The following is a 22,323-nucleotide window of genomic DNA, read 5'->3' on the forward strand; positions in this document are numbered from 1 at the left end:
TTCAAATAAAGCTCAGATTAAGTCTAACTTGAGTAACAGAGCTTCTAGCTTCCTGGATCTGATGAATTAGGATTCGTTCACTTGACAGTAGGTGGGTACTTTTTTAATTTAACCAATTGCTGCTTTTTGGTCGTGATGTATGTAATGCACCAAATCCCGTAGGAAGAAGGGCAATAACGTCTTTCGCCTTGATAAAATTCATAAAACATTCTCTTTGTTCAGGCTTTAAATCCTCGGTCTCGGGAATCGTTGCCAACACAGAATGTATGACTTTGTTTACATCCATCTCGACCGCTTTGTTTACTGTTGTGTTGTACCGCGAAAGGGACCCAGATAGATGCTTGAGTTTGACGTCATGGCTTCATAGCTCTTCGCTGATTGGCCGGTGCGCGGTCTACAATTTCCGGGGTTTTTGCGAACCTTCTAGTGTATTCTGATTCCTGACCTAGTCACTGGAGAGAAATTAAGTTGAGCGGAGGCACTAAGTGGTCAAAATATCAATATATTATGATACAAAATTTGGTGATACGGTATCATTATCGTGGGCAACTGTGTCGATATATCACCAGCAGAATTTTTTGATATCTTTTTAACAATTTCTTTTGTGGCTGCACTACACATTTCTGTTGCTTATTTCATGGAAGGAAACTTGTTTATGTAATACACTTGACATATTTGCTGTTTTGATGATTAAAATACATGTATTCCATATTGACTTTGCACAGATAGTGGTTTAACAGAATAATATTGTTGCTAAAATGTATTTGGTTCTTAAAAAACAGCATTATATCACAGATTATCATGTACAATATATCGATTATCACATGCATCACCATATTGTGATAATATCATGAGCCATGTATCAAGTATCGTATCAAATTGTAATTCCCAGCTCTACTTCTGACAGAGTAGTGCTTTCAGTTAGCATCACACCCCCATTGAATGCTGCAAAGTATCAAAAACATTTACTATCCAAGTCCTATCTGTGTCTTTTATTTATTTGATTTAACTTTTTTATTTATGATTTTATAGTTTTGCATTTATTTGATTTTCTGCTGGTTTTATTGTTGTAGAACTGGTATGATCAAATTTGTAGCAATTATACATTTTGTTGTCTTCATTTTATGATCTTAGTGCAGCGCTTTGGAAACTACTTTGTGCTATATAAATAAAGTGGATTTGGACTATGAGATCTTATTACAAAAAACAATATACTTATTATAATGCATTGTCTCTTTCTGACCTTCTGACCGTCTCGTCTCTTTTCTGACAGAGGGTGAACCCATCGAGGCCATTGCCAAGTTTGACTACGTGGGACGCTCGTCTCGGGAGCTGTCCTTTAAGAAGGGAGCGTCTCTTCTGCTGTATCAGCGGGCGTCTGAGGACTGGTGGGAGGGGCGCCACAATGGCATCGACGGCCTGGTGCCTCATCAGTACATCGTCGTACAAGATATGTGAGTATGCAGTGCTCAGTTATCTCTGTACTACTACATTACTATAGGATGTCTATTTTCTACTGATGCTAGAGTTCACCATTTTATTTTTATGATACTCACTATATCACTAGATCATGATATATCTCCCACGATTCAATATATCACAATATATCGCGATACTAAAACACAGGACCAGAGGGATGGGACAAGATCTGGAGTTGGAGCGTCAGAGGGAACAGAGATGCAGGTCCAGTTTTAGTTCAGTCATGTTAATAATACAAATGAAGTGTAATAAACATATTTCATATTGAGTAAAGTTGTCCCTCGCCGTCTCGCTCTTTCGCAGATTTTTTTAGTGCAATTTTTTTTTTTTTACAGCATATGAGCATGTATTGTATTCCTCCCCCTGCGTCAGGATTGACTAAGGGACTGTAGACCATTGTCAGTCAATCTCCTCCGTGCCGTGTCTCCTGTCTACTACAGAATGCGTTCAGTTTGCCAAATTTACATAAATGTTCGATCGCTAGCTGTGTGATTCTGAAGTGCAGCGCGATCGGGCAATTACCGCGCTAACCGTGAGGTGCGGAGCTCTCCGTCTGTCCTTTCTCCTCCTTTCTCTCCTCCGAGCCTGTCCCGATCGTGAGTTCAGTTCTGGTTTAGTCCTGGTTTACTCTTGTTTGAGTCCTGTTTTAGTCCTAGTTCAGTCCTGGTTTAGTCCTCGTCTTCAGTCTTGGAATCAGTCCTAGGTTAGTCCTGGGTTAGTCCTGGTTTAGTCTTGGTTCAGTCTGTGGCGTAGGCAGCGCAAAACTTTGATATAATCTTGGGTTAACGGGCGGGAGCAGGCAGGTGCGGGCAGGTACAGTGTTGTAATGCGCGGGTCTCCAAAACTGGAGCCATGCAGGACTCTGTGCTGTAGGTACCATTACGGAATAAATGAATCTTCATTTCGTACGAAAATAGCACAAGGACGACAGCAGCAATAAGTTTTAAGAAGGATACAAAAAGGACTGTAACTGTCCTGTGTAAGAAAAGTGTATAAAGTGTGTGGTGAGGTTTTTTACAGCCTTCAAACAGATATAATAATTGTAAAATATAAAGTAGACAACTGTGGATTTCACCTATCGCGGGTTATTTTTAGAACATAACTCCCGAAGTGACCACTGTATATCGTAACAACCAGTATGTTGTGTATTCAGATTTACACTGTAGAACTGCTGTTTAAAGCATGAAGATTGTTTAATGCATTTAGGTTATTAAAAATGTGTCATGAAAATAGCTTGACATTGTTATGAAAAATGACCAAATTAACACGTAAAAAAACAAAACACAATTTAATTAAAAATTATGGATTTATCCGATTATTGTAAATTATTTCAAAACCTCATCTTGTCTCGATCGTGTGGATCCGATTTCATGTCTCGTCTCGTGAAAATTCTGTCTCGTCCCAACCTTACAGGACGATTATTGTGAATTATCAATAATTACGTATAATATTATGGTTTAGTACACCTTCATGAGAACAAAATTGGATGAAATACAATTAGTTTATTATTTAAAACACAAGAACAGTAAATGGAACTTCTGAAACATGACTTTAAAAAATCATTTCAGATGCATTTTGAATCGATACCAGAATTGTGCAATGAAGTATCGAGATATATCACTGAATCATTTTTTTTCTTACACTTCTAATAAACAGAAAAAGAACAGTATCCCAACAAATGCATTTTAATTAATAAGCATTGTTGTTCATCAAAGTCTAACTGTTTTAAAATTCTGCATAATCCTAGAATTAATCTTTGTAAATCTGACCCTGTCAAAACCACGGAAACTGCATCACCATACTCTGATTTTCCCATTGCTAAAGTATAATTATATGTTCATTCTCCTCGAAAATATTTTAGGATGAGTGTTTGTCTTGTTTTAAATTCAAGTTAGAAGCTGCTTCGTGCACAGAGCTCGTATGCAGACTGAATACTAAAGAGCTCAGGTCACCTCTACCGACTGCAACTCTTCTTCTGTGTACAGACTTTTAAGTTGGAGTGAAGTAATACTGTTAATAATGATAGAAAATGCCTTGTTTGCTTGAGTGTACACTGCTGCTGCGTCTTGGCCAGGAAAAAGGCTGTTAATCTCAATGGGTTTAAACTGTATTAAATAAAGGTCAAATACAAATATAATAATTAGGGATGTAATAATAATGGAAATATCGTGATATCGTATCGTCAAAGTTCTCACAAAAATATCTTGGGCTATCACAGTATATCGAATTACAAGTCTCTTGGCTTAAATTAAGAGTTATGGTGCAGCAATAGCTAAAAAAAAAGACAAAGGGAACTACATAGACCATGATCCTTTGCTCCATTTCAGTGCAGACTACAAGAAGAAATAACAGTTCTAAGTTAGTTAGTTCTTTGGATTAAGTTTTGTCAATGCATTTTAAGAAGAAAAAATAGCATATCAGCCTCCATTGTAATATCGTACCGTGAGATGTATATCTTGACAATTTCATACTGAGAGATTTGGATATTGTTGCATCCCTAATCGTGAGCCTCCCCACCATATCATGAGCTTTCCCACGATATCGCAATAAATATTGTACAGTGAGTTTCATACCGTGACGATATCGTAACGTGAGACTTGGATATCGTTACACCCCTAGTATTAAATAAAGGTCAGATACAAATTTAAGTAATATATAAATATGAACAAAAAACATTTCCATTTCATGTTTTGAGGAATGATCGGCGCCACCTAGTGCCTCTGCTCAATTTCATTTCCCTCCAGCGACTAGGTCAGGAATCAAAATACAATAGGCGGTTCGCAAAAACCCCGGAAGTGCAATTTCGGGCACCAGCCAACCAGCGAAGAGCCATATATTCAGTGTTGTCAACGATTCCCGAGATCGAGGATTTAAAGCTGGAATAAAGAAAATGTTTGGTGAATTTTATCAAGGGGAAAGACGTTATTGTCCTTCTTCCTACGGGATTTGGGAAAACCTTAATATACCAGTTAGCCCCGTTAGCGGTGCATTACATACGTCACGACCAAATAGCAGCGATTGGTTAAATGATTAAAAGTATCTGCCTGCCGTCGAGCGAACGAAACCTAAGGCTGTGAGGTTAAACAAAATGGATTGGGTTTAAGTCGTGTTATAATGTTGTTTCTTCATCAAAAAACATACCTGGAGTTGTCTTCTGTTTCATTCACATGTTTGCGTAGTCTTACATTATTAGTCTGTCTACATTTCCAAAGCTCACAATGCTCTGTTCCACCTTGTGATGTCATGAAGATGTAGTTTTCAAGTTAACAGCTACATTTATACCTTTTGTTTAGTAAAGATCGACAATTCCAGAGCTGAAATCATCCAAGTGACTCTGGTGAAGGTGCATGGAGTTTAAAACACAGTGAAGCACTTCCAGTATTACCACATGACATCACAAGGTGGAACCTCTGTTTTCTATTTGGGAGAAGAACTTTTATGTTAAACATGTGTGAATGAAACAAAACACATCTCATCTGTTTGTGATGAGGAAACAACATTAAAAAATAGATGAGAAAATATCTTCATCTGGTCCATTTAATGAAAAACACTGATAATGTAGCTTTACCCATTACCCACTGTCTCGTAGTCCATCTCCAGGGTCCTTAACCAGCTTCCTGTCACAGTCTCTGGCCCTCAGCCCTAACAAGCACAGCACTGACTGTTGCTGCTTAATGGGCTGGATTTACTGTCTCGTTAGAACAGGAAAAGAATGACTCCAATCACTTAAGAGCTGGCCTGACAAAATGGTCATTTAGAATGGCTTTCTGCGTTGCTCTTCCCTTTCCTCCTGCCTCTGTCCGATCGCCGCCTCTCCATCAATAATTCACCAGAGGGATCTCCGCTGATGGGGCGTCGTCTTTGCTAATGAAATATAGTGGTAGGATTTACAGCTGTAGCCGGCGCCCCTCTGCGCTCGGTGACATCCTGCTCTCTGCGTAAAACGAGAGGGCCAAGGTCTAAAGGAGCAGACGGGAGGTGACAGGCGTAAGCAGGAGCAGAAAATAATCTTCTATTTACAGACATTACACTTTTTAAAGGTCGTGTATTATGTGAATTTGACTCTTGTGAGCTTTAAGTCATGTTAGAATGGTGTTACCGCCTCAAAAACAGACCTGGAGTTGTGTTTTGTTTCAATCACACATATCTGAGTAAACCTGCATTATTAGTCCGTTTACATCTCAAAATGCTCTGGTCCACCTTGTGATGTCATGTAGTGGTAATTTTAAGGCTGTGCAATTAATTGAAATTTCAAACGATCTCTGAACTCATATAATCGAGTTGAAACGATTTACGCGCAACAACCATAATTTTGCGAGGTCTTGGTGCCCTACATACTGTGCCTTATTGAGTAATGGGAGCTACAGTATTGATTATATCCATAAACTCATGGATGAACGTATCGCAGCAGGACTCACATCTGTCTCACTATTTAATAGATATTTCTGCCGCTGGACTTATTTTCTCCGCTAAAGCGTTAGCTTTGCTGTGCCACATGTAAACAAACATCGTCGTGTGCTGACGTCATCGGCTGTGGCCCGGTTTGGTTTTGTGCAGGTTTGAGTGCAGAACATTAGCTTGATTCATCAGCCGGTTTCACTTAGTGGAAACCGACTGACCTCTCAGCATTAGGATTCGTTCGCTCGATGGCAGGCGGGTACTTTTTTTATTTAACCAATCGCTGCTATTTGGTCGTGACGTGTGCATCGGTAACGGGGCTAACTGGTATATTAAGCTTTTCCTAAATCCCGTAGGAAGAAGGACAATAACGTCTTTCCCCTTGATAAAATTCACCAAACATTCTCTTTGTTCCGACTTTAAATCCTCGATCTCGGGAATTCGTTGACAACACAGAATGTATGTCTCTTTGCTGATTGGCTGGTGCCCGGACTCGCACTTCCTGGATTCTTGCAAACCGTCTACTGTATTTGAATTCCTGTCCTAGTCCTGTCCTAGAGAAATGAAATTGAGCAGAGGCACTAAGTGGCGTCGGCCTGGCTAGCGGAACACAGAACCCACAGCAGTCGTGCTTGAGCATGGCACAGTTCTAAACCCCTAGTGTGCTTGCGCTAAATCTTAATAAAGTTTATTTTGGTTTATTTTTTATATAAATATATATATGTATTTATTTTTTTTAAATATAGAGATTGTAGAACAGCTGGATATATATAGTTTATTTCATGTTCAAAGTATATTTTATTCATTTTATGTTTTATACATCGCAAAGCCGCTCTAAGGTTCATATTTGTTGCCTATATTTATTTTCAATTTGAAAGCTATGCATAAATTATCAAGTGATTTTTTTTTTTTTTTTTTTTTTTTTTTGAGTGAAATGCTGAATAAATGCATCATGTAACTAGAAAATAATAATTTGAATAATCATGATTTCAGTATTGACCAAAATAATCATGATGATTTTTTCCTTAATCGGCAGCTCTAGGTATTTTGCAAGTTAACAGCGACCTTTTACCTTTAGTTCTGTAGAGCGCTCTGTGACATCCTGCTCTCTGTGTAAACTGAGAGGACCGAGGTCTGGAGAAGCAGGCAGGACCAGACAGGACCAGACAGGGACAAGACAGGGTTATTTCAAGTTTATGGGACAATTCGCACACAAAGTAACTGAAAGTGCTTTACAGAATAAGAATGACATTAAAATCACAATACAAACAAATCAAAACATAAATAATCATCATAAAATTAACATTAAAAGAGAAGATGGGAGCAGGGTCTTCTTTAAATGCCATAAAAGAGTCCAGGATAAAACACAGAGGCTACTTGAGCACAGGAAGTCTGCTCTCAGGGTTTGGACACTCGACCCTGCTGTGGTTCGTTAAGTGCTGGTCCCTGCACTGTGGCTCTGTGAGTTTAGTCAGCACATTTACATGTTTGCATTGTAATGTTCTTTCATTGGTTTAAAGACGATCGCGCCATATACTAAAGACTACACTACATCATATCAGAGAGAGCCTTTTGAGTTTCATGCAAGCTGGTTCCAGTTGTAGGATCTGGCAACCCAAAGTGAACACTGCAACAAAGCTTGGCCAAAATATAGATAGGTAAGATATTTTCTGATACATTTAAGTGTTTATAACTTAAAAGTAGTGAAATGATCTGTCCATGCAGCAAGATAATTTAACTTGACAGTTTTTCTTAAAATAAACTACCTTTAGACCAGTGGCCCCCAACCTTTTTTGCACCACAGACTGGTTTTATATCTGATAATATTTCGTAGACCGGAGGGGGTTGGGGGTGCCCAGGGGGTAGTTTTAGACCTGTTTTAGACCTGGTTTAGTCCTGGTTTAGACTCCTGGTTTAGACTCCTGGTTTTCCTGGTTTAGACTCCTCCTGGTTTAGACTCCTGGTTTAGACTCCTGGTTTAGACTCCTGGTTTAGACTCCTGGTTTAGTCCTGGTTTAGACCTGGTTTAGACTCCTGGTTTAGACTCCTGGTTTAGACTCCTGGTTTAGACTCCTGGTTTACCTGGTTTAGACTCCTGGTTTAGTCCTGTTTAGTCCTGGTTTAGTCCTGGTTTAGACTCCTGGTTTAGTCCTGGTTTAGACCTGGTTTAGACCTGGTTTAGTCCTGGTTTAGTCCTGGTTTAGACCTGGTTTAGGCCTGGTTTAGACCTGGTTTAGACCTGACTAGAATGAAGTCGTCTCAGAACTAGTAAGTAGATAATAAATTTGAAAACAGGATGAATAACCTGATATAAGTTTTAAAATCTTGGCCAGATCAGAGAAATTTGCAGTGAAGAGCTTGTTCTTTTTTCTGACTGGATAATCTGATTAAGAAACACACATGTAAACCTTGACAACTTTTATTTCATATACATATACATACATAATTATATTTAAGACAGTGCAAAATGGGGGTGTAACATATCCAAGTCTCACGACACGATATTGTCACAGTATGAACCTCACAGTAAAATATTTATTGCGATATCGTGGGAAAGCTCACGATATGATGGGGAGGCTCAAGATTAGGAATGTAACAATATCCAAATCTCTCTGTACGATATTTTCACGATATACATCTCACGGTACGATATTTATTGCGATATTTTGTGGAGACAAACAAAACTGTGAATATGCTACTTTTTCCTCTTAAAATGCCTTGACAAGACTTAATCCAAAGAACTAAGACTTAAAAGTATTTAGAACTGTTTCTTCTTGTAGTCTGCACTGAAATGGAGCAAAGGATCATGGTCTATGTAGTTCCCCCTGTCTTTTTTAAACTATTGCTGCACCATAACTCTTAATTTAAACAAAGAGACTTGTAATTCAATATATTGTGATGGTCCACGATATTATTGTGAGAACTTTGACGATACACTATCACGATATCATGAGATCATGATACAATATCGTATCGTGAGACTTGGATATCGTTACACCCCTGTTAAATGACCTTAAAAACTCTTTCTCATGTGTGAATACCAGAGTCAGTTATTACTGTATGTCCTTAAAATAATATCCATTGTTTTTTTTTAACCATGAGACAAAACGCTGACATTAGAGGAAATGGATATCAGACACAGTAAAAGCGAAAGCACACTGAAAAAAAGTACTGCAAACTAAATGAAACTGACTCAGATCATGATAAAACTTCCTTAATTCAAATGAAAGGTGCCTTGTTTCATTTTTCTGGTGAAGGGTGCGTCAAATGCTTTTGTCTGTGGAGATGTTATTGCTTTGTCTAGAATGTTTCACAGTATGGTATTCAACTTTTTTTATTTTATTAAACTAAATCTTCATGAAGACCAAACCAGACCAAGTTACAGGTCAGGTCTGCGGAGAGGCAACCCCGCTCACAGTCAGAATGTCAGATTTTTTTGGTATTTTTGAGCTATAAAACCACTTGTAATTGAATAAATGTAAGGTAGGGCTGTTTAATGCCATAATGTGGAACATTCCAGGCAGAGCAATGACATACACTGCAAAAAATAATATCCAGGTATGTTAAAATGACTTAAAGTAAAACCATTTTACTTTATTTGAGTAGATTCAACTTGACAAGTAAAATGATCCACCAATGGAATAAGTGTGTTTCTGTTAATTCCAGCAACATTAGATTTAGTTTCGTATTTTAAGTTCAAAAAGTTGTTGTTTTTCTCATTTTAGTGCAAAGAGTCTTTTTTTTTTTTTTTTTTTTAAGTGCAGAGTCATTGTTTCTCTTATTTTAAGTGTAGCCAGATGTATTTTTATATTTTAATTACAAAAAAGTCTTGTTCCATTGGTAGATAATTTTATTTGTCAAGTGAAATTTACTCAAATCATGATAAAACTTTCTTAATTCAAGTCATCTTAATTTGATTAGATTTATTTTTTGCAATGTATCCATAGAAACAGCAGGAGACAGACCCCCAACAGAAAAGTTACACAGTGCACCTTTAACTTTCTGCAGCGCACGTATAAAACTGACCATTGTGCTGATTCTTCTGTCTCTTTTCTTGTCTCTTCTGTCTCTTCTTCGGCTTCACTCTCACTGTCCAGAGATGACAGCTTCTCGGACACCCTGAGTCAGAAGGCGGACAGCGAGGCGAGCAGTGGTCACGCCGCAGACGAGAAATGCTCAGGAAAAGACATCAACTCGCCCACGGATACACGCATCTCCGAGACCTATATCAGCAGGTTGGGCTCCACTCCGTTGGTCTAATGATGCACCTTTAAAGAACCTATATTGCTCTATTTTGTGATCTGTTATAATGTTGTTTCCTTATCAAAAACATACTCGGAGTTGTGTTTTGTTTCATTCGCACATGTTTAACACACAAATCTTGCATATTTACTCTGGGTTCTTCTCTCTTACTCAGTACAAATGTCAGGAACGTGCGTTACAATGCTTTTTTAACCTGGATTGAAGTGGTGGGTTTTTCGTTTTTCTTCATACAAATCGCTAAAATCACAGCGGCAATGAAATGACATTGTTATGGTTCCGAATATCAGGACAGGCCGAGAGGTGCGCCTATGTAACCTGTCAGGGAACCTGGTTTAGACATGGTTTAGTCCTGGTTTAGTCCTGTTTAATCCTGGTTTAGACCTGGTTTAGGCCTGGTTCGGTCCTCCTGGTTCAGTTCTGGTTCAGTCCTGGTTCAGTCCTCTTGGTTCAATCCTGGTAGTCCTGGTTTAGTCCTAGTTTAGACCTGGTTCAGTCCTCCTGGTCCAGTTCTCGGTTCAGTCCTGGTTCAGTCCTGGTTTAGTCCTTGTTTACACATGGTTTAATCCTGGTTTAGTCCTGGTTCAGTTCTCGGTTCAGTCCTGGTTCTGTCCTGGTTTAGTCCTGGTTTAGTCTTGGTTTAGTCCTGGTTTAGTCTTGGTTTAGTCTTGGTTTAGTCCTGGTTTAGTCCTGGTTTTCCTGGTTTAGTCTCGATTTAGACCTGGTTTAGTCCTGGTTTAGTCCTGGTTTGGTTAGTCTGGTTTAGTCCTGGTTTAGTCCTGGTTCAGGTTTGGTTCAGCTCTGGTTTAGCCTTGGTTTAGCCTTGGTTTAGCCTTGGTTTAGCCCTGGTTTAGACCTGGTTTAGTCCTGGTTTAGTCTGGTTTAGTTCTGGTTTAGTTCTGGTTTAATTCTGGTTTAATTCTAGTTCAGTCCTGGTTTAGTCCTTGGTTCAAACCCGGTTTAGACCTGGTTCAGTTCTGGTTTAGACCTGATTTAGTCCTGGTTTAGTCCTGGTTTAGAGATAACAACATTATAACATTACTAATTACTACTAGTCAATTTTGTGTATATGGACCCTTAAAATGCAGATTTGTGACGTAATAAAGTGAATTCCGTGTTTTCCAGATTCCAAGAAATTATCAGGAATGAACATTTGTGAATTTGCTTTTTAGATTAAAAGGAAACTGCAGTAAAGTCAGTGGAGAAAACTGTCTCTTGCCCCCATCTGGGAGTATGACCTCATCACGTCTAGAATCTGAAAAGCACCAATATTCGGTTTACAGAAAGTGTTTTTATTGTAGAGAGTCTGTGTGGTTGAGTCGTGCTTTGCCGTGTAACGCTCGGGTCCGTCTGACACACACTGGGAGAGCGGCGGCTTCCTCTGCAAAGCGTGTGTATTAAACAGCCATTGTAGCAGTGCTTAGTCATCAGCAGGTCACATGGGAACACGCACAAGGACACACACAGAGAGAGAGACGCACACACAGAGACCAGACACACACGGAGACACACAAACACACACAGAGACACACACAGAGACCAGACACACACGGAGACACACAAACACACACAGAGACAGATGCACTCAGAGACACACAGACGGAGACAGACAAACACAGAGACACACACAGAGACGAGACACACAGAGAGACATGCACAAACACGCACGAACACACACACAGACAGGACCACACACACACACACACACATAGAACCAGACACACACACAGACACACACACAGAACCAGACACACAGACAAACACATACACAGACAGGACCAGACACACACACACAGAGACACACACACAGAGACACACAGATGGAACCAGACACACACAGGGACACACAGACGGAGCCAGACACACACACAGGACCAGACACACACAGAGACACACACACACACACACACAGACAGGACCAGACACACACACACACACAGACAAACACATACACAGACAGGACCTGACACACACACACACAGAGACACACACAGACACACACAGATGGAACCAGACACACACATAGGACCAGACACACACAGGACCAGACACACACACACAGAGACACACACTCATAGGACCAGACACATAAAGAGACATACACAGAGACACAGAGAGACACACACACAGGACCAGACACATACAAAGACACACAGACGAAACCAGACACACACACACAGACACACACAGAGACAGACACACACAGAGACAGACACACACAGAGACAGACACACACAGCACCAGACACACACACAAAGACGCATGCAGAAACACAGAGACAGACACACACACACACACACACAGGGACAGACACACACAGAGACAGACACACACAGAGACACACACACACAGAGACAGACACACACAGAGACAGACACACACAGAGACAGACACACACAGACAGACACAGACACACACAGAGACACACAGACACACACACAGAGACAGACACACACAGTGAGACACACACACACACACAGAGGACAGACACACACAGAGGACCAGACACACACAGACTGAACCAGACATGCATAGAGACACACAGAGTAACAGGCGCACATACACACAGAGAGACACACACACTAAGACAGACACACACACTGAGGCAGACACACACAGAGACACACACACAGAACCAGACACACACACACAAAGACACATACAGGACTAAAACAGGGCTAAAACAAGGACGCCACAGCTTCCGGTCCTCGAAATATTGTCGGACATAAAACCAGTTTGTGGAGCTAAAAATGTTGAGGACCATTAATTTAAACCACCAAAGCGTCCAAACACAATGAAAACAGTTTATACTTAAAAGTGACACTGCCATCTTGGATTCTATCTCAAACTTTACACAAACTTTACTCGGTCTCCTCTGAGTTCTTCCGAGTTCCGAGTTGTGCCATCCGAGGAAAAGGGGCGTGTCAGTGACCTCCAAGTCGAAAGGATAATTGAACGCACTATTATTACGGGGTACAAAGTATGCGGACCAACAATCTCTTTAATTATGATGAATCAATATGTGCTCCAGCTCCTGAACTTGGATTAAACAGATGCAGAATATCTCCAATGCATCTTAATGAAGGTCTTATATTCACTGAAGCTGTTGACATCGGTGTTACCTGTCAGCAGCTTTCAGGTGAAGCCCCGCCCCCTCTCCCGTCCCACAGTCTACACTCTCTCACGCCATCGTTGAATCATTCATGTCCTGGTTTAGTTCTGTTTTTTTTTTTTCTTCTTCTTCTTGTAGTGCTCGCTCACCAGAAGCAAATGTTCTTCAAAGATCAGACCATCCCATACGATTGCTCCTCAGATGTGCTGTGCTCATTAAGATGTGGATTGATCAGAGTTAAAAGGCCCATCTTATGCTTATCTTCTGATCTGTGTTATAATGTTCTTCTCTCAGACTGAAAACACTCCACACTCCACACGTTCCACCTTGTTATGTCATTTGGTAATACAGGAAGTGCTCTACTGTGTTTTTAAACTACATACACCTTCACTAGAATCATTTGGATGATTTCAGCCATGGACTTCCCAATCTCTATTGAAAAGGGAGCTTTTAACATGAAAACTAACACCTCATGACATCACAAGGTAGACCAGAGCATTTTGAGCTTTGGAGAAGTAGACAGACTAATAAAGGTTTACTCAAACGTGATAATGAACACAACTCCAGGTCTGTGTTTGATGAGGTAACAACATAATAACACAACATTGTAACACGGCTGACAAGAGTCAGTTTTGTGAAATATAGAACCTTTTGATTGTACTTTTTATACATTTTTATATTTGTAGGAATGTATTTTTTATTTTAAATTCAGAAAAAATCAATAAAAGGTTAACTCTGGCAGTATATGATGTTATTGCAGTATGAAGTGCCTGTTGGCCCCAGAGGAGTGTGGTTTTGTGTATGTAAACTGCTCCCTCTGCTGGAGGATTTCTGTTGTTGCAAGCATTTCTTAAAAAGTAAATTGTGAAGTAGTCGGTGCATAGATCTCATATCATGGGCCAGATGTAAACGCAGTTTCAAAACATCACTGACAAAACAAGTTGCCCCAATAATAAGTTTGCATTTATGTTTAGCTTAATTAATTTCAAAATGTTTGATTTGAAACTTGAAAGATATTTATTCATATATCCATAGCAAAAAAAAGTGAAGTTTTAGTAGTTGAAGCAGCGAAATGTCTTTACTCTAAAACTCTGACAGAATAAAATTTTTCTTTTCCTATACTTATTCCTCATCTAGCTTCTCCTCCCACTTTGCATATACTGTGTGTTAAACTGCTTTGCTTTATTTCCAGAGGACATGACAAGTTAATTTGAAATGTTCTTCTCTTCTTCTCTCAGCAGACACAGAAAGAGGTCTGACCCACCGTCTCGGCGGCCCCCTGCCCGCCCCACTGATGTCCTGTGTATGGTCCATCCGTCTCAGCAGGGACACGGGGGGCACGGTGGGCACGGTGGGCACGGCGGGCACGGCGGCTCTCCTGAAATGGGCTCCCCAGTCCTAGGCCACTTCAGCCCCCGCGACGTCCTGCGCAGTCGGAACCACCTCCCTGTGGACAGCCCCGAGCGCAGGCGGCGCACTGGGCACGGCAGCCTGACCAACATCAGCCGCCACGAGTCTCTAAAGAAGATGGAGAGCCCGCCCATCCGCCGCTCCACCTCCTCGGGCCAGTACACAGGCTTTTCAGAGCATCACCACGGGGGCAAAGGCCTGGACCCGGAGACCATCGCACAGGTCAGCGTGGGACGAGCGGCGCCACGAACGCAGCTCCCTCCACCATCAAAGCCCTGCCCCGCCCTGTAAAAACATAGTCAGTCCCTGTCTTCTGCTTCCTCTGGCTGCATCTGTGTCTGTGTGCAAATACACGCAAAGGACTAGCTTCACAGGCAGACCGCAGGGAGCATGGCACGACATTGGGACTTGAGGCTATCTCAGTGTATCTGACTGAGTGCTTATAATCTGTGCGAACACTTTCTTGTTAAGCACCTCATTTATTATTGATTAGTAATTTCTAGAGCAATCTCCTAATTCACCAAATTTCAGTGAAAAAGAGCACTTAAAACTGTGCCGGGCTGTCTGCCTGCCTATCAGGAGCATGCTGAGTTCTTTAATCTTTCATTACCTTTTTGTTCAAAGTCTACAAACTTATCACTGAATCATAAATCATTAGTCAGTCTAACTATTACTCTCAACCTTATGATTTATTGCATGATTGGTGAAATCTTGTCTCTAACTGATCTAGAAACTGCTAACTTGGCACGTTTCATTCTTTGCTCTTTGCATGATCTTTGTTTCAGGTCAAATCTTATTTTCTCATTAATTGCTCTCTCTTCCTTCCTCTCGCTCACTGTGTAGGACATAGAGGAAACCATGAACACTGCCCTGAACGAGCTGCGTGAGCTGGAGAGGCAGAGCTCAGCCAAACACGCCCCAGACGTGGTGCTGGACACTCTGGAGCAGAGGCAGAGCAGCGGGGGTCAGACCCACAGCTCCTCTGAGTCTCTGAGCCCCATCCACGGAGTCCACCTGAGGCCCACTGCCCACACGGAGCCCCCCGCCCGCCGTAGCACCAGCTCCTCCAGCGACGCCATGAGCACCTTCAAACCCGCCGTCACCCCGCGCATGGGGGTCCAGCTCAAACCCCCCGCGCTCAGACCCAAGCCCCTGGTCATGCCCAAAACCGGTCAGCCTCCGCAGGGCCCCGCCACGCCCACTCAGGACCCACTGGACAAATCCTGCACCATGTAGCACCTACAGCTCCACCTGTAAAGTCGTACGCTTAGACAAAATACTAACACTCTAGAGTTGCATTGATACTTCGCAGTGATGTCACGCTGGGGGTGTTTTACATGTATGTCTGTGGAAGAATATTCATGGACACACAATGCACAAATTAGCAATAACTTCCAAAAAAGTTTTAAGATGGTTTGAAAAAAAAAAAACAATAAATGAATTTAAACAAAACATTTTCAGAAGCCTGTTCATGTAATTTTATGTAAGAAAGATCCACTCACCTGTTGCAGTTCAATCCGTGTATCATTTGTTTTTCAAAACAAAACCAAAAATAAGAAAACTAAAATTATTTGTCTCCAAAACCAAAATGAAAAAGACAGATAATGATTCATTTTTTCAGTTTTCAATTTTGTGTTTAAATTAATCATGGAAAAAAACAGATAATGGCCATTTCCTGTTTTTGTGACGTTAACTGTGATGCTGGACTTTTGCGCCGCATACCGACTAAGCCAGGTCCGGGACTGAGGCCGGGACTGAGGCCGGGACTGAGGCCGGGACTGAGGCCGGGACTGAGGCCGGGACTGAGGCCGGGACTGAGGCCGGGACTGAGGCCGGGATCAGACTGAGACCAGGACTGATAAGAAAACGAAAAAACAACAATTTTCTTCATTATTTGACTCCAAAACCGAAATGAAAAAATGGATAATGAATTGTTTTTCAGTTTTTGATTTTGTGTTTGAGTAGTGGAAAAAGATTTTAGTCCTGGTTTAGTCCCGTTTTAGTGCTGATTCGGTCCTGATTCAGTCCGTATGCAGAAAGTCCGGCATCACAGTTTAAGTCACAGAAATGGCCGTTATCCGTTTTTTCCATTATTCATTTAAACACAAAATCAAAAACTGAAAAAACAAATCATCATCTGTTTTTTCATTTTGGTTTTGGAGACAAATAATGAAGAAAATAGTTTTTTCGTTTTCTTATTTTTAGTTTTTTATTAAAAAACAAATTAACAAATGATACACGGATTCAGTTCCAGCGTCTTTATGGTCAGACTGTGTTAAAACAAAACTCAGATTAAAGTCTAACTAAAGTCTCACAAAGCCTCAGACAGAGTAGTGCCTACAGTTAGCGTCACACCCCCAGGGAAAGTGGATGACACCAGCTGCAAAGTATCAATAGTAAAAGTACTTTAAGTCTGAGCCCCACTAAAGCTGACTGTGCAGGAACTGTGTGGGGCGTTCAAGGACAAACAGAGTAGAAAAATATCTGTTTGTTGACAATTCCTTCCCAGAAAATGTGCACACAGAGTTTAGTGTACTTACTTATAGTTATAGTTAGTTTGTGTTGGCGATTTTTCCTTTCTTGAAACAACAAATCACAAAGGCTTCCATTAGAGAGATAAATAAAACCTGACACTAAACACACTTACATGAATTGTTTACCTTTTAAACTAGAACAAGCTCACAGTAGTTTTAAACAAGCCATTGACTGAAAATATAAAATGTTACTAGTATTTAGGCCTGTCACGATAACAATTTTTGAAGTTTATTTAATCCCAATGTCTGTGCGTTAAAACTGCAAGTAGTCCCGGCAACAGCCAAATCACTGTTCAATATCACTGCTCTGAGGTAAAACGCTCAACTGCTATGGGTAGAATGTAGGGACTAGCTTCATTTAAAACATTGAAATAACTCATATTTTGGTCATTTACAAACAGGGAACAGGTTTTTCACATTTACAAGTGAGACATTTTCAGTTTGTAGTCATGTTATTAGCGCTTTAAACAACTTGGAGCCGTGCGTTCTGCAGTTTTAACGCACTTCGCAGACGAACATCTATGATTCCGCAGCATGCGATAAAACTGCATAAGTACGGCTCCTCGTTGTATACCGTATTTTTCAGATTATAAATTGCTCTGGAGTATAAATCGCACCAGCCAAAAAATGTGCAATGAGGAAGAAAAAAACTTATAAATCACGCTTTTTGGGGGAAATGTATTTTATAAAATCAGAGACCAGGAACTGACATTTTATCTTGAAAGGCAAGTTCTAGTAATAACAATAGAACAGAAAACAACAGACTTATGAACAGTTCTTCAGATAACTATAGTATAAACAAGAGAACAGAACAAGTTTACCAAACTCTCCATCTCACTCCAAATCACTAAATCCATTGAATTCTTCGTCCTCGGTGTCACTTCTGAGCAACTCCGTGACCTCGACTGACATGATACAGACAGGACAGTGGCTCTTTCTCTTTCTTCTGCAGCTGACATGCGCAGTAGAGTGAAGTGAAAGTGATACAGGAGTAACAGGAGCAGCAGATACTGACACACAAGACTAGAGCCTCTCACGGCTTCAGTGTGAACATTTTAACATATAAGTCACAGGAAACACCCAAACCATGAAAAAATGTGCGACTTATAGTCTGAAAAATACAATATGCTGCATTCTGTTGTGCTCAGGACTCGGGGAAAACCCACTAAACCATTTTTAAAGCTGCATTGCGCAACTTTGTCTCCATGCAAATGTTATTGTTTTGTCTAGAGAATGTTCCACGCAAGAGATTAACCCTGTCTGTCTCAACTACAGGTCAGATCTGTGGAGAGGCGACGTTGGTCTCAAAGAGAATTATTACATTTTTGAGCAATAGAAACACCCGTAATGAATAAATGCGAGATAGATGTGTTGAATGTCATACCGTGGAACATTGCAGGTTAAGCAATAACATCTCCATGGAGACAAGCAGATGACAGATCCTCCACCAGAAAAGTTGCGCAATGCAGCTTTAAATAGAACGTACCATTCAAAAGCCTGAGCTGCAACAAATAGTTAGAAAAAAATCTCCCTATTATTGCAAAGAAATTGTACAAACGATAAATACTGAACCGCAAAATATGAAAAATACAAAAGAAAAAACAACAAATCTTCCTATTATTGCAAATAAATGGTACAAACGTTGAATATTGAGCCCTAAAATATAAAAAATACAAAATAAAAAAAAAAAAAGTCTCCCAATTTTTGCAAAGAACATGTACACACAATAAATATTTAGCCCCAAAATATAAAAAAAATACAAAATAAAAAAACAAATCTCCCCATTATTGAAAATAAATTGTACACATGGTAAATACTGAGCTCCAAAATATAAAAAAAATACGAAATAAAAAAAAATGTCTCTATTATTGCAAAGAAATTGTACAAACGATAAATACTGAGCCTTAAAATATTAAAAAGTATAATAAAAAAATACAAAAATAGCCAAAATCTCGCCATTATTGCAAATAAAATGTACACATGATAAATATTAAACTCCAAAATCCCTAGTTCCATTGTTGTTTCATATATTAAACGCTAAGTGGATTAAAAAATTATCGTGACAGGCCTAGTATTACACAGGTGCTGTAACTCAATGGATGTAAACAATTGAACTCATAATTTAAGGTACTTTGTTTATACGTTTGTGGTACTGATAAACCAAACTTTTGTATTCACTTGTACACATACCATCTTTTCCGTAATCGTGCAAATGTACAGAAATAACTATATAAACTAAAATAAATAGCGTTTTAAATATTATTGCCTGGAATGGAGTATAACTAATGGGTAAAACCACTCTAAGAACTTTACATTTGTGTATTTTCTTTACATTTTCTGTCTTTGAATAGTTACAGATAATGCAAAATATTATTAAAGCTGTATAATGCGTATCAGTGTAAAAGGAAATATGATGAAACTGCAATATAGTATAAAGTATTACGAAATGATATGTACTTTTTCTGCCTTGCTTGGCTTTACCCACCCAAAGAGTAAAACTGTACAAGCGTCATGTGTATAGATTGAAGGCATTCTGTAGTGGGAGTGCCAGTAGCCATGGACCTGATGACTGTTAGTGTAAAAACCTGCGAATACCATAGTCTGTTTTCTCTCTTAGCATTGCTCTGTCCGCTGTTACAATATATATATAGACCCTTTAAAAAAACGTGTAAACAAAAATATTCCAAGTTTCAGAATGGAGGCAATAGGCTCTATACAGGGAAGACATTTGGAAAGATGCGATGAAAACGTCCGGTGTAGTTCCTTACACTTCAGACTGCAGCCTGAAGTGACCCAAACCCGATTTTTTGGCCCCTATGTGACCTGTATCTGATCTTTTAATGACAGTCTGAATGACACAGATCCAATTTTTTCAAATGCGACCCAGGACAGTTGGATATGTGGTCAATACATATCCGATCTTTGACATGCGACTTCAGTCTGAACGGCCAAGGCGCATTCATCCAACCTAAATGTTATCAACAAGCCACAAACATCACTATTCTGCGCTGAAGTAGGTGGAAATTGTTAATGAACTCCGTGTCACTGAAGTGAAGCACATCGCTATCTCACCCCTCTTGGCTACATCTCCGCATCCACACGTTCCTTTCAACGGACTGTCCCACAAAACCATGGCCAAAAACCTTGTTCTTCTTCTTCTCAATCTCCTCCTTAAAACAAGTAAGTTGTTCATGTTCTGGCTGCGGTACGAGAGGAACTTTAAAATTTCCAGGTGCTCAATGCTCGCGTCCATGTTTGGACGACTTCTGTAAACACAGAGCACGCTCGCTGCGGTTGACGTCGTCGTGTCTCCAGTGCGCATGCGGGACAATTTTGGGCCGTTTAATGTTCACAAAGGAGATCACATACTAGTCACATTTAATTGGAAATGTGAACAACCTCTCAAAAACATCGGATTTCACATAAAAATCTGAATTGAGCGTTAAGCCCTGCAGTCTGAACGTAGCCTTAGTTTCACTTCGTAGAAACCGACTGACCTCGCAGCATTAGGATTCGTTCACTCGAATCCTAAAGGATTTAGTCGCTGCAAAGAAATGAAATTGAGCGGAGGCACTAGGTGGTGCCAGCCTGGCTACCCAACACTGAGCTTGCCGACTTACTGAAGTAAATGTGATTAGCGGTAAAATGAAGACTGCATATGTTTGTGTTGTTTGGAATCATCTTGAATTTGGTGCCTCATCTCTTCTAATCACATGTACCCAGTCCACTCAGAATTGTGTGTCAGTGGGTAAATGATGAAAACTGAGGTATGGTTGGAACTGTTGATTCACCGAATATAACAGAACGGTACAATGTACACTACCGGTCAAAAGTTTTAGAACGCCACACTTTTTCCAGTTTTTTACTGTTTACAGTCGACCAAAACATATTGTAAACTTTTGATTCATGAAATTGCCCACCTTTGGCAGATTTAACAGCTGAACACACTCGTGACTCGTTCTTTTTACAATAGAAATCAAATATTCTTCAGAATGTTCTTCCCAAGTCTGTTGCAGAAGTTTCCATAAATGTGTGGAACTTGTAGGTTGCTTCACTCTTCTGTTCAGTTATTCCCAAACCAGCTCGATGGGGTTTAATTCTGGAGACTGTGCTGGACACTTCATGTTTTCAAACTTTACCATCTTGTTCTTTTTTCCTGAGGTATTTTTGGCAGAGCTTGGACTTGTGTTTTGTATCTTTTATCTTTTTTTTTTTTTTTTTAACCTCTGTCTGTTCAGTTCTTACCTTTGTACCATTTCAAGCTCTTCATTGGACTTGCATGACTTGAACTGCAGTAAATAACTGGAAAAATTAGGATGTTCTAAAACTTTTGACCGGTAGTGCAGATGAAGAAAACTGGGCCATTTTCTCATTTTTCCTAGATTTTGTCAGACTTACACTACAAATGCCGGAAGTTGTAATCGCATGTTTTCAAACGTCTTCCTGGTTTGTGACGTAAGCGTGAATAGAGTCTATCGGAGGCAAAAGCGAAGTGAAAACATAGGCCGTGTAAAGATGTGGAATAAGGGAGTGTGACATCGCCCACAGTGTTCGGCTTCAGTCAAATGAAGCTCATCGAGACTAGGCCAGCAGTTATAGGAGCGAATTTATCTGTCAATACCGTAGTGCTGCTTCCTGCATTTTTTTTGGCTCGTTTAAAGAGACTGTACTGAAGACTGTGTAAAGAAGTGGACTAAGGGAGTGTGACGTCACCCATAGCGTTCAGCTCCAGTCAAATGAAGCTCATTGAGACTGGCAGTTAAGGGATGAGTTTGGAGTTCCGTAGTAGGAACTGGAATTGATTTACGGACAAAATGGAGAAATAAAAAAAAAACAGGATCATGTAAAGCGGGTTAAAACGAGCATTTTAAGACCAAAATGAGGAAAGTGAGCAGCAATTACAGAGAGAGGGCGATGTTTTTTTCAGTACAAAATTAACTTGAGCCATAGTGGATGGAGCTGGAAGTGTGCCCATGCTCACTTCTTCTTCAGCTATGTCCATTTATATATAAAGTTATGAGTGGAACATAATGTGATTAACTTCAGAATATCACTAAATATGAAGAAAATTTGGCAAATGAAAACCATGCAGACATTTCAGAGCCTGGACATTTACTTACGTTATGTTTA

The 22,323-nt window shown here is 40.1% G+C and overlaps 1 protein-coding gene across 6 annotated transcripts in view; it reads left to right on the top strand.

The window, feature by feature from the left end:
* The window catches only part of srgap1a (SLIT-ROBO Rho GTPase activating protein 1a), a 203,057-nt gene extending 180,774 nt beyond the window's left edge, over nucleotides 1–22,283 (top strand). For 2 of the 6 annotated variants that reach the window (XM_055155343.1, XM_055155345.1), the window contains exons 19-22: nucleotides 1,274–1,454; nucleotides 9,975–10,112; nucleotides 14,488–14,881; nucleotides 15,503–22,283. In XM_055155343.1, the coding sequence (XP_055011318.1) occupies nucleotides 1,274–1,454; nucleotides 9,975–10,112; nucleotides 14,488–14,881; nucleotides 15,503–15,895 (1,106 nt within the window). In that variant the 3' untranslated portion in view covers nucleotides 15,896–22,283. Of the gene's footprint in view, nucleotides 1–1,273; nucleotides 1,455–9,974; nucleotides 10,113–14,487; nucleotides 14,958–15,502 lie in introns of all 6 variants that reach the window. The other 4 variants (XM_020926055.2, XM_055155346.1, XM_055155347.1 and 1 more) reach the window with 3 other exon arrangements.
* Nucleotides 22,284–22,323: the final 40 nt, after the last annotated feature.

Source organism: Boleophthalmus pectinirostris, unplaced genomic scaffold (assembly GCF_026225935.1).
Source record: "Boleophthalmus pectinirostris isolate CB_2022bp ecotype Guang Dong unplaced genomic scaffold, ASM2622593v1 HiC_scaffold_2, whole genome shotgun sequence".
Taxonomy (NCBI): Eukaryota; Metazoa; Chordata; class Actinopteri; order Gobiiformes; family Gobiidae; genus Boleophthalmus; species Boleophthalmus pectinirostris.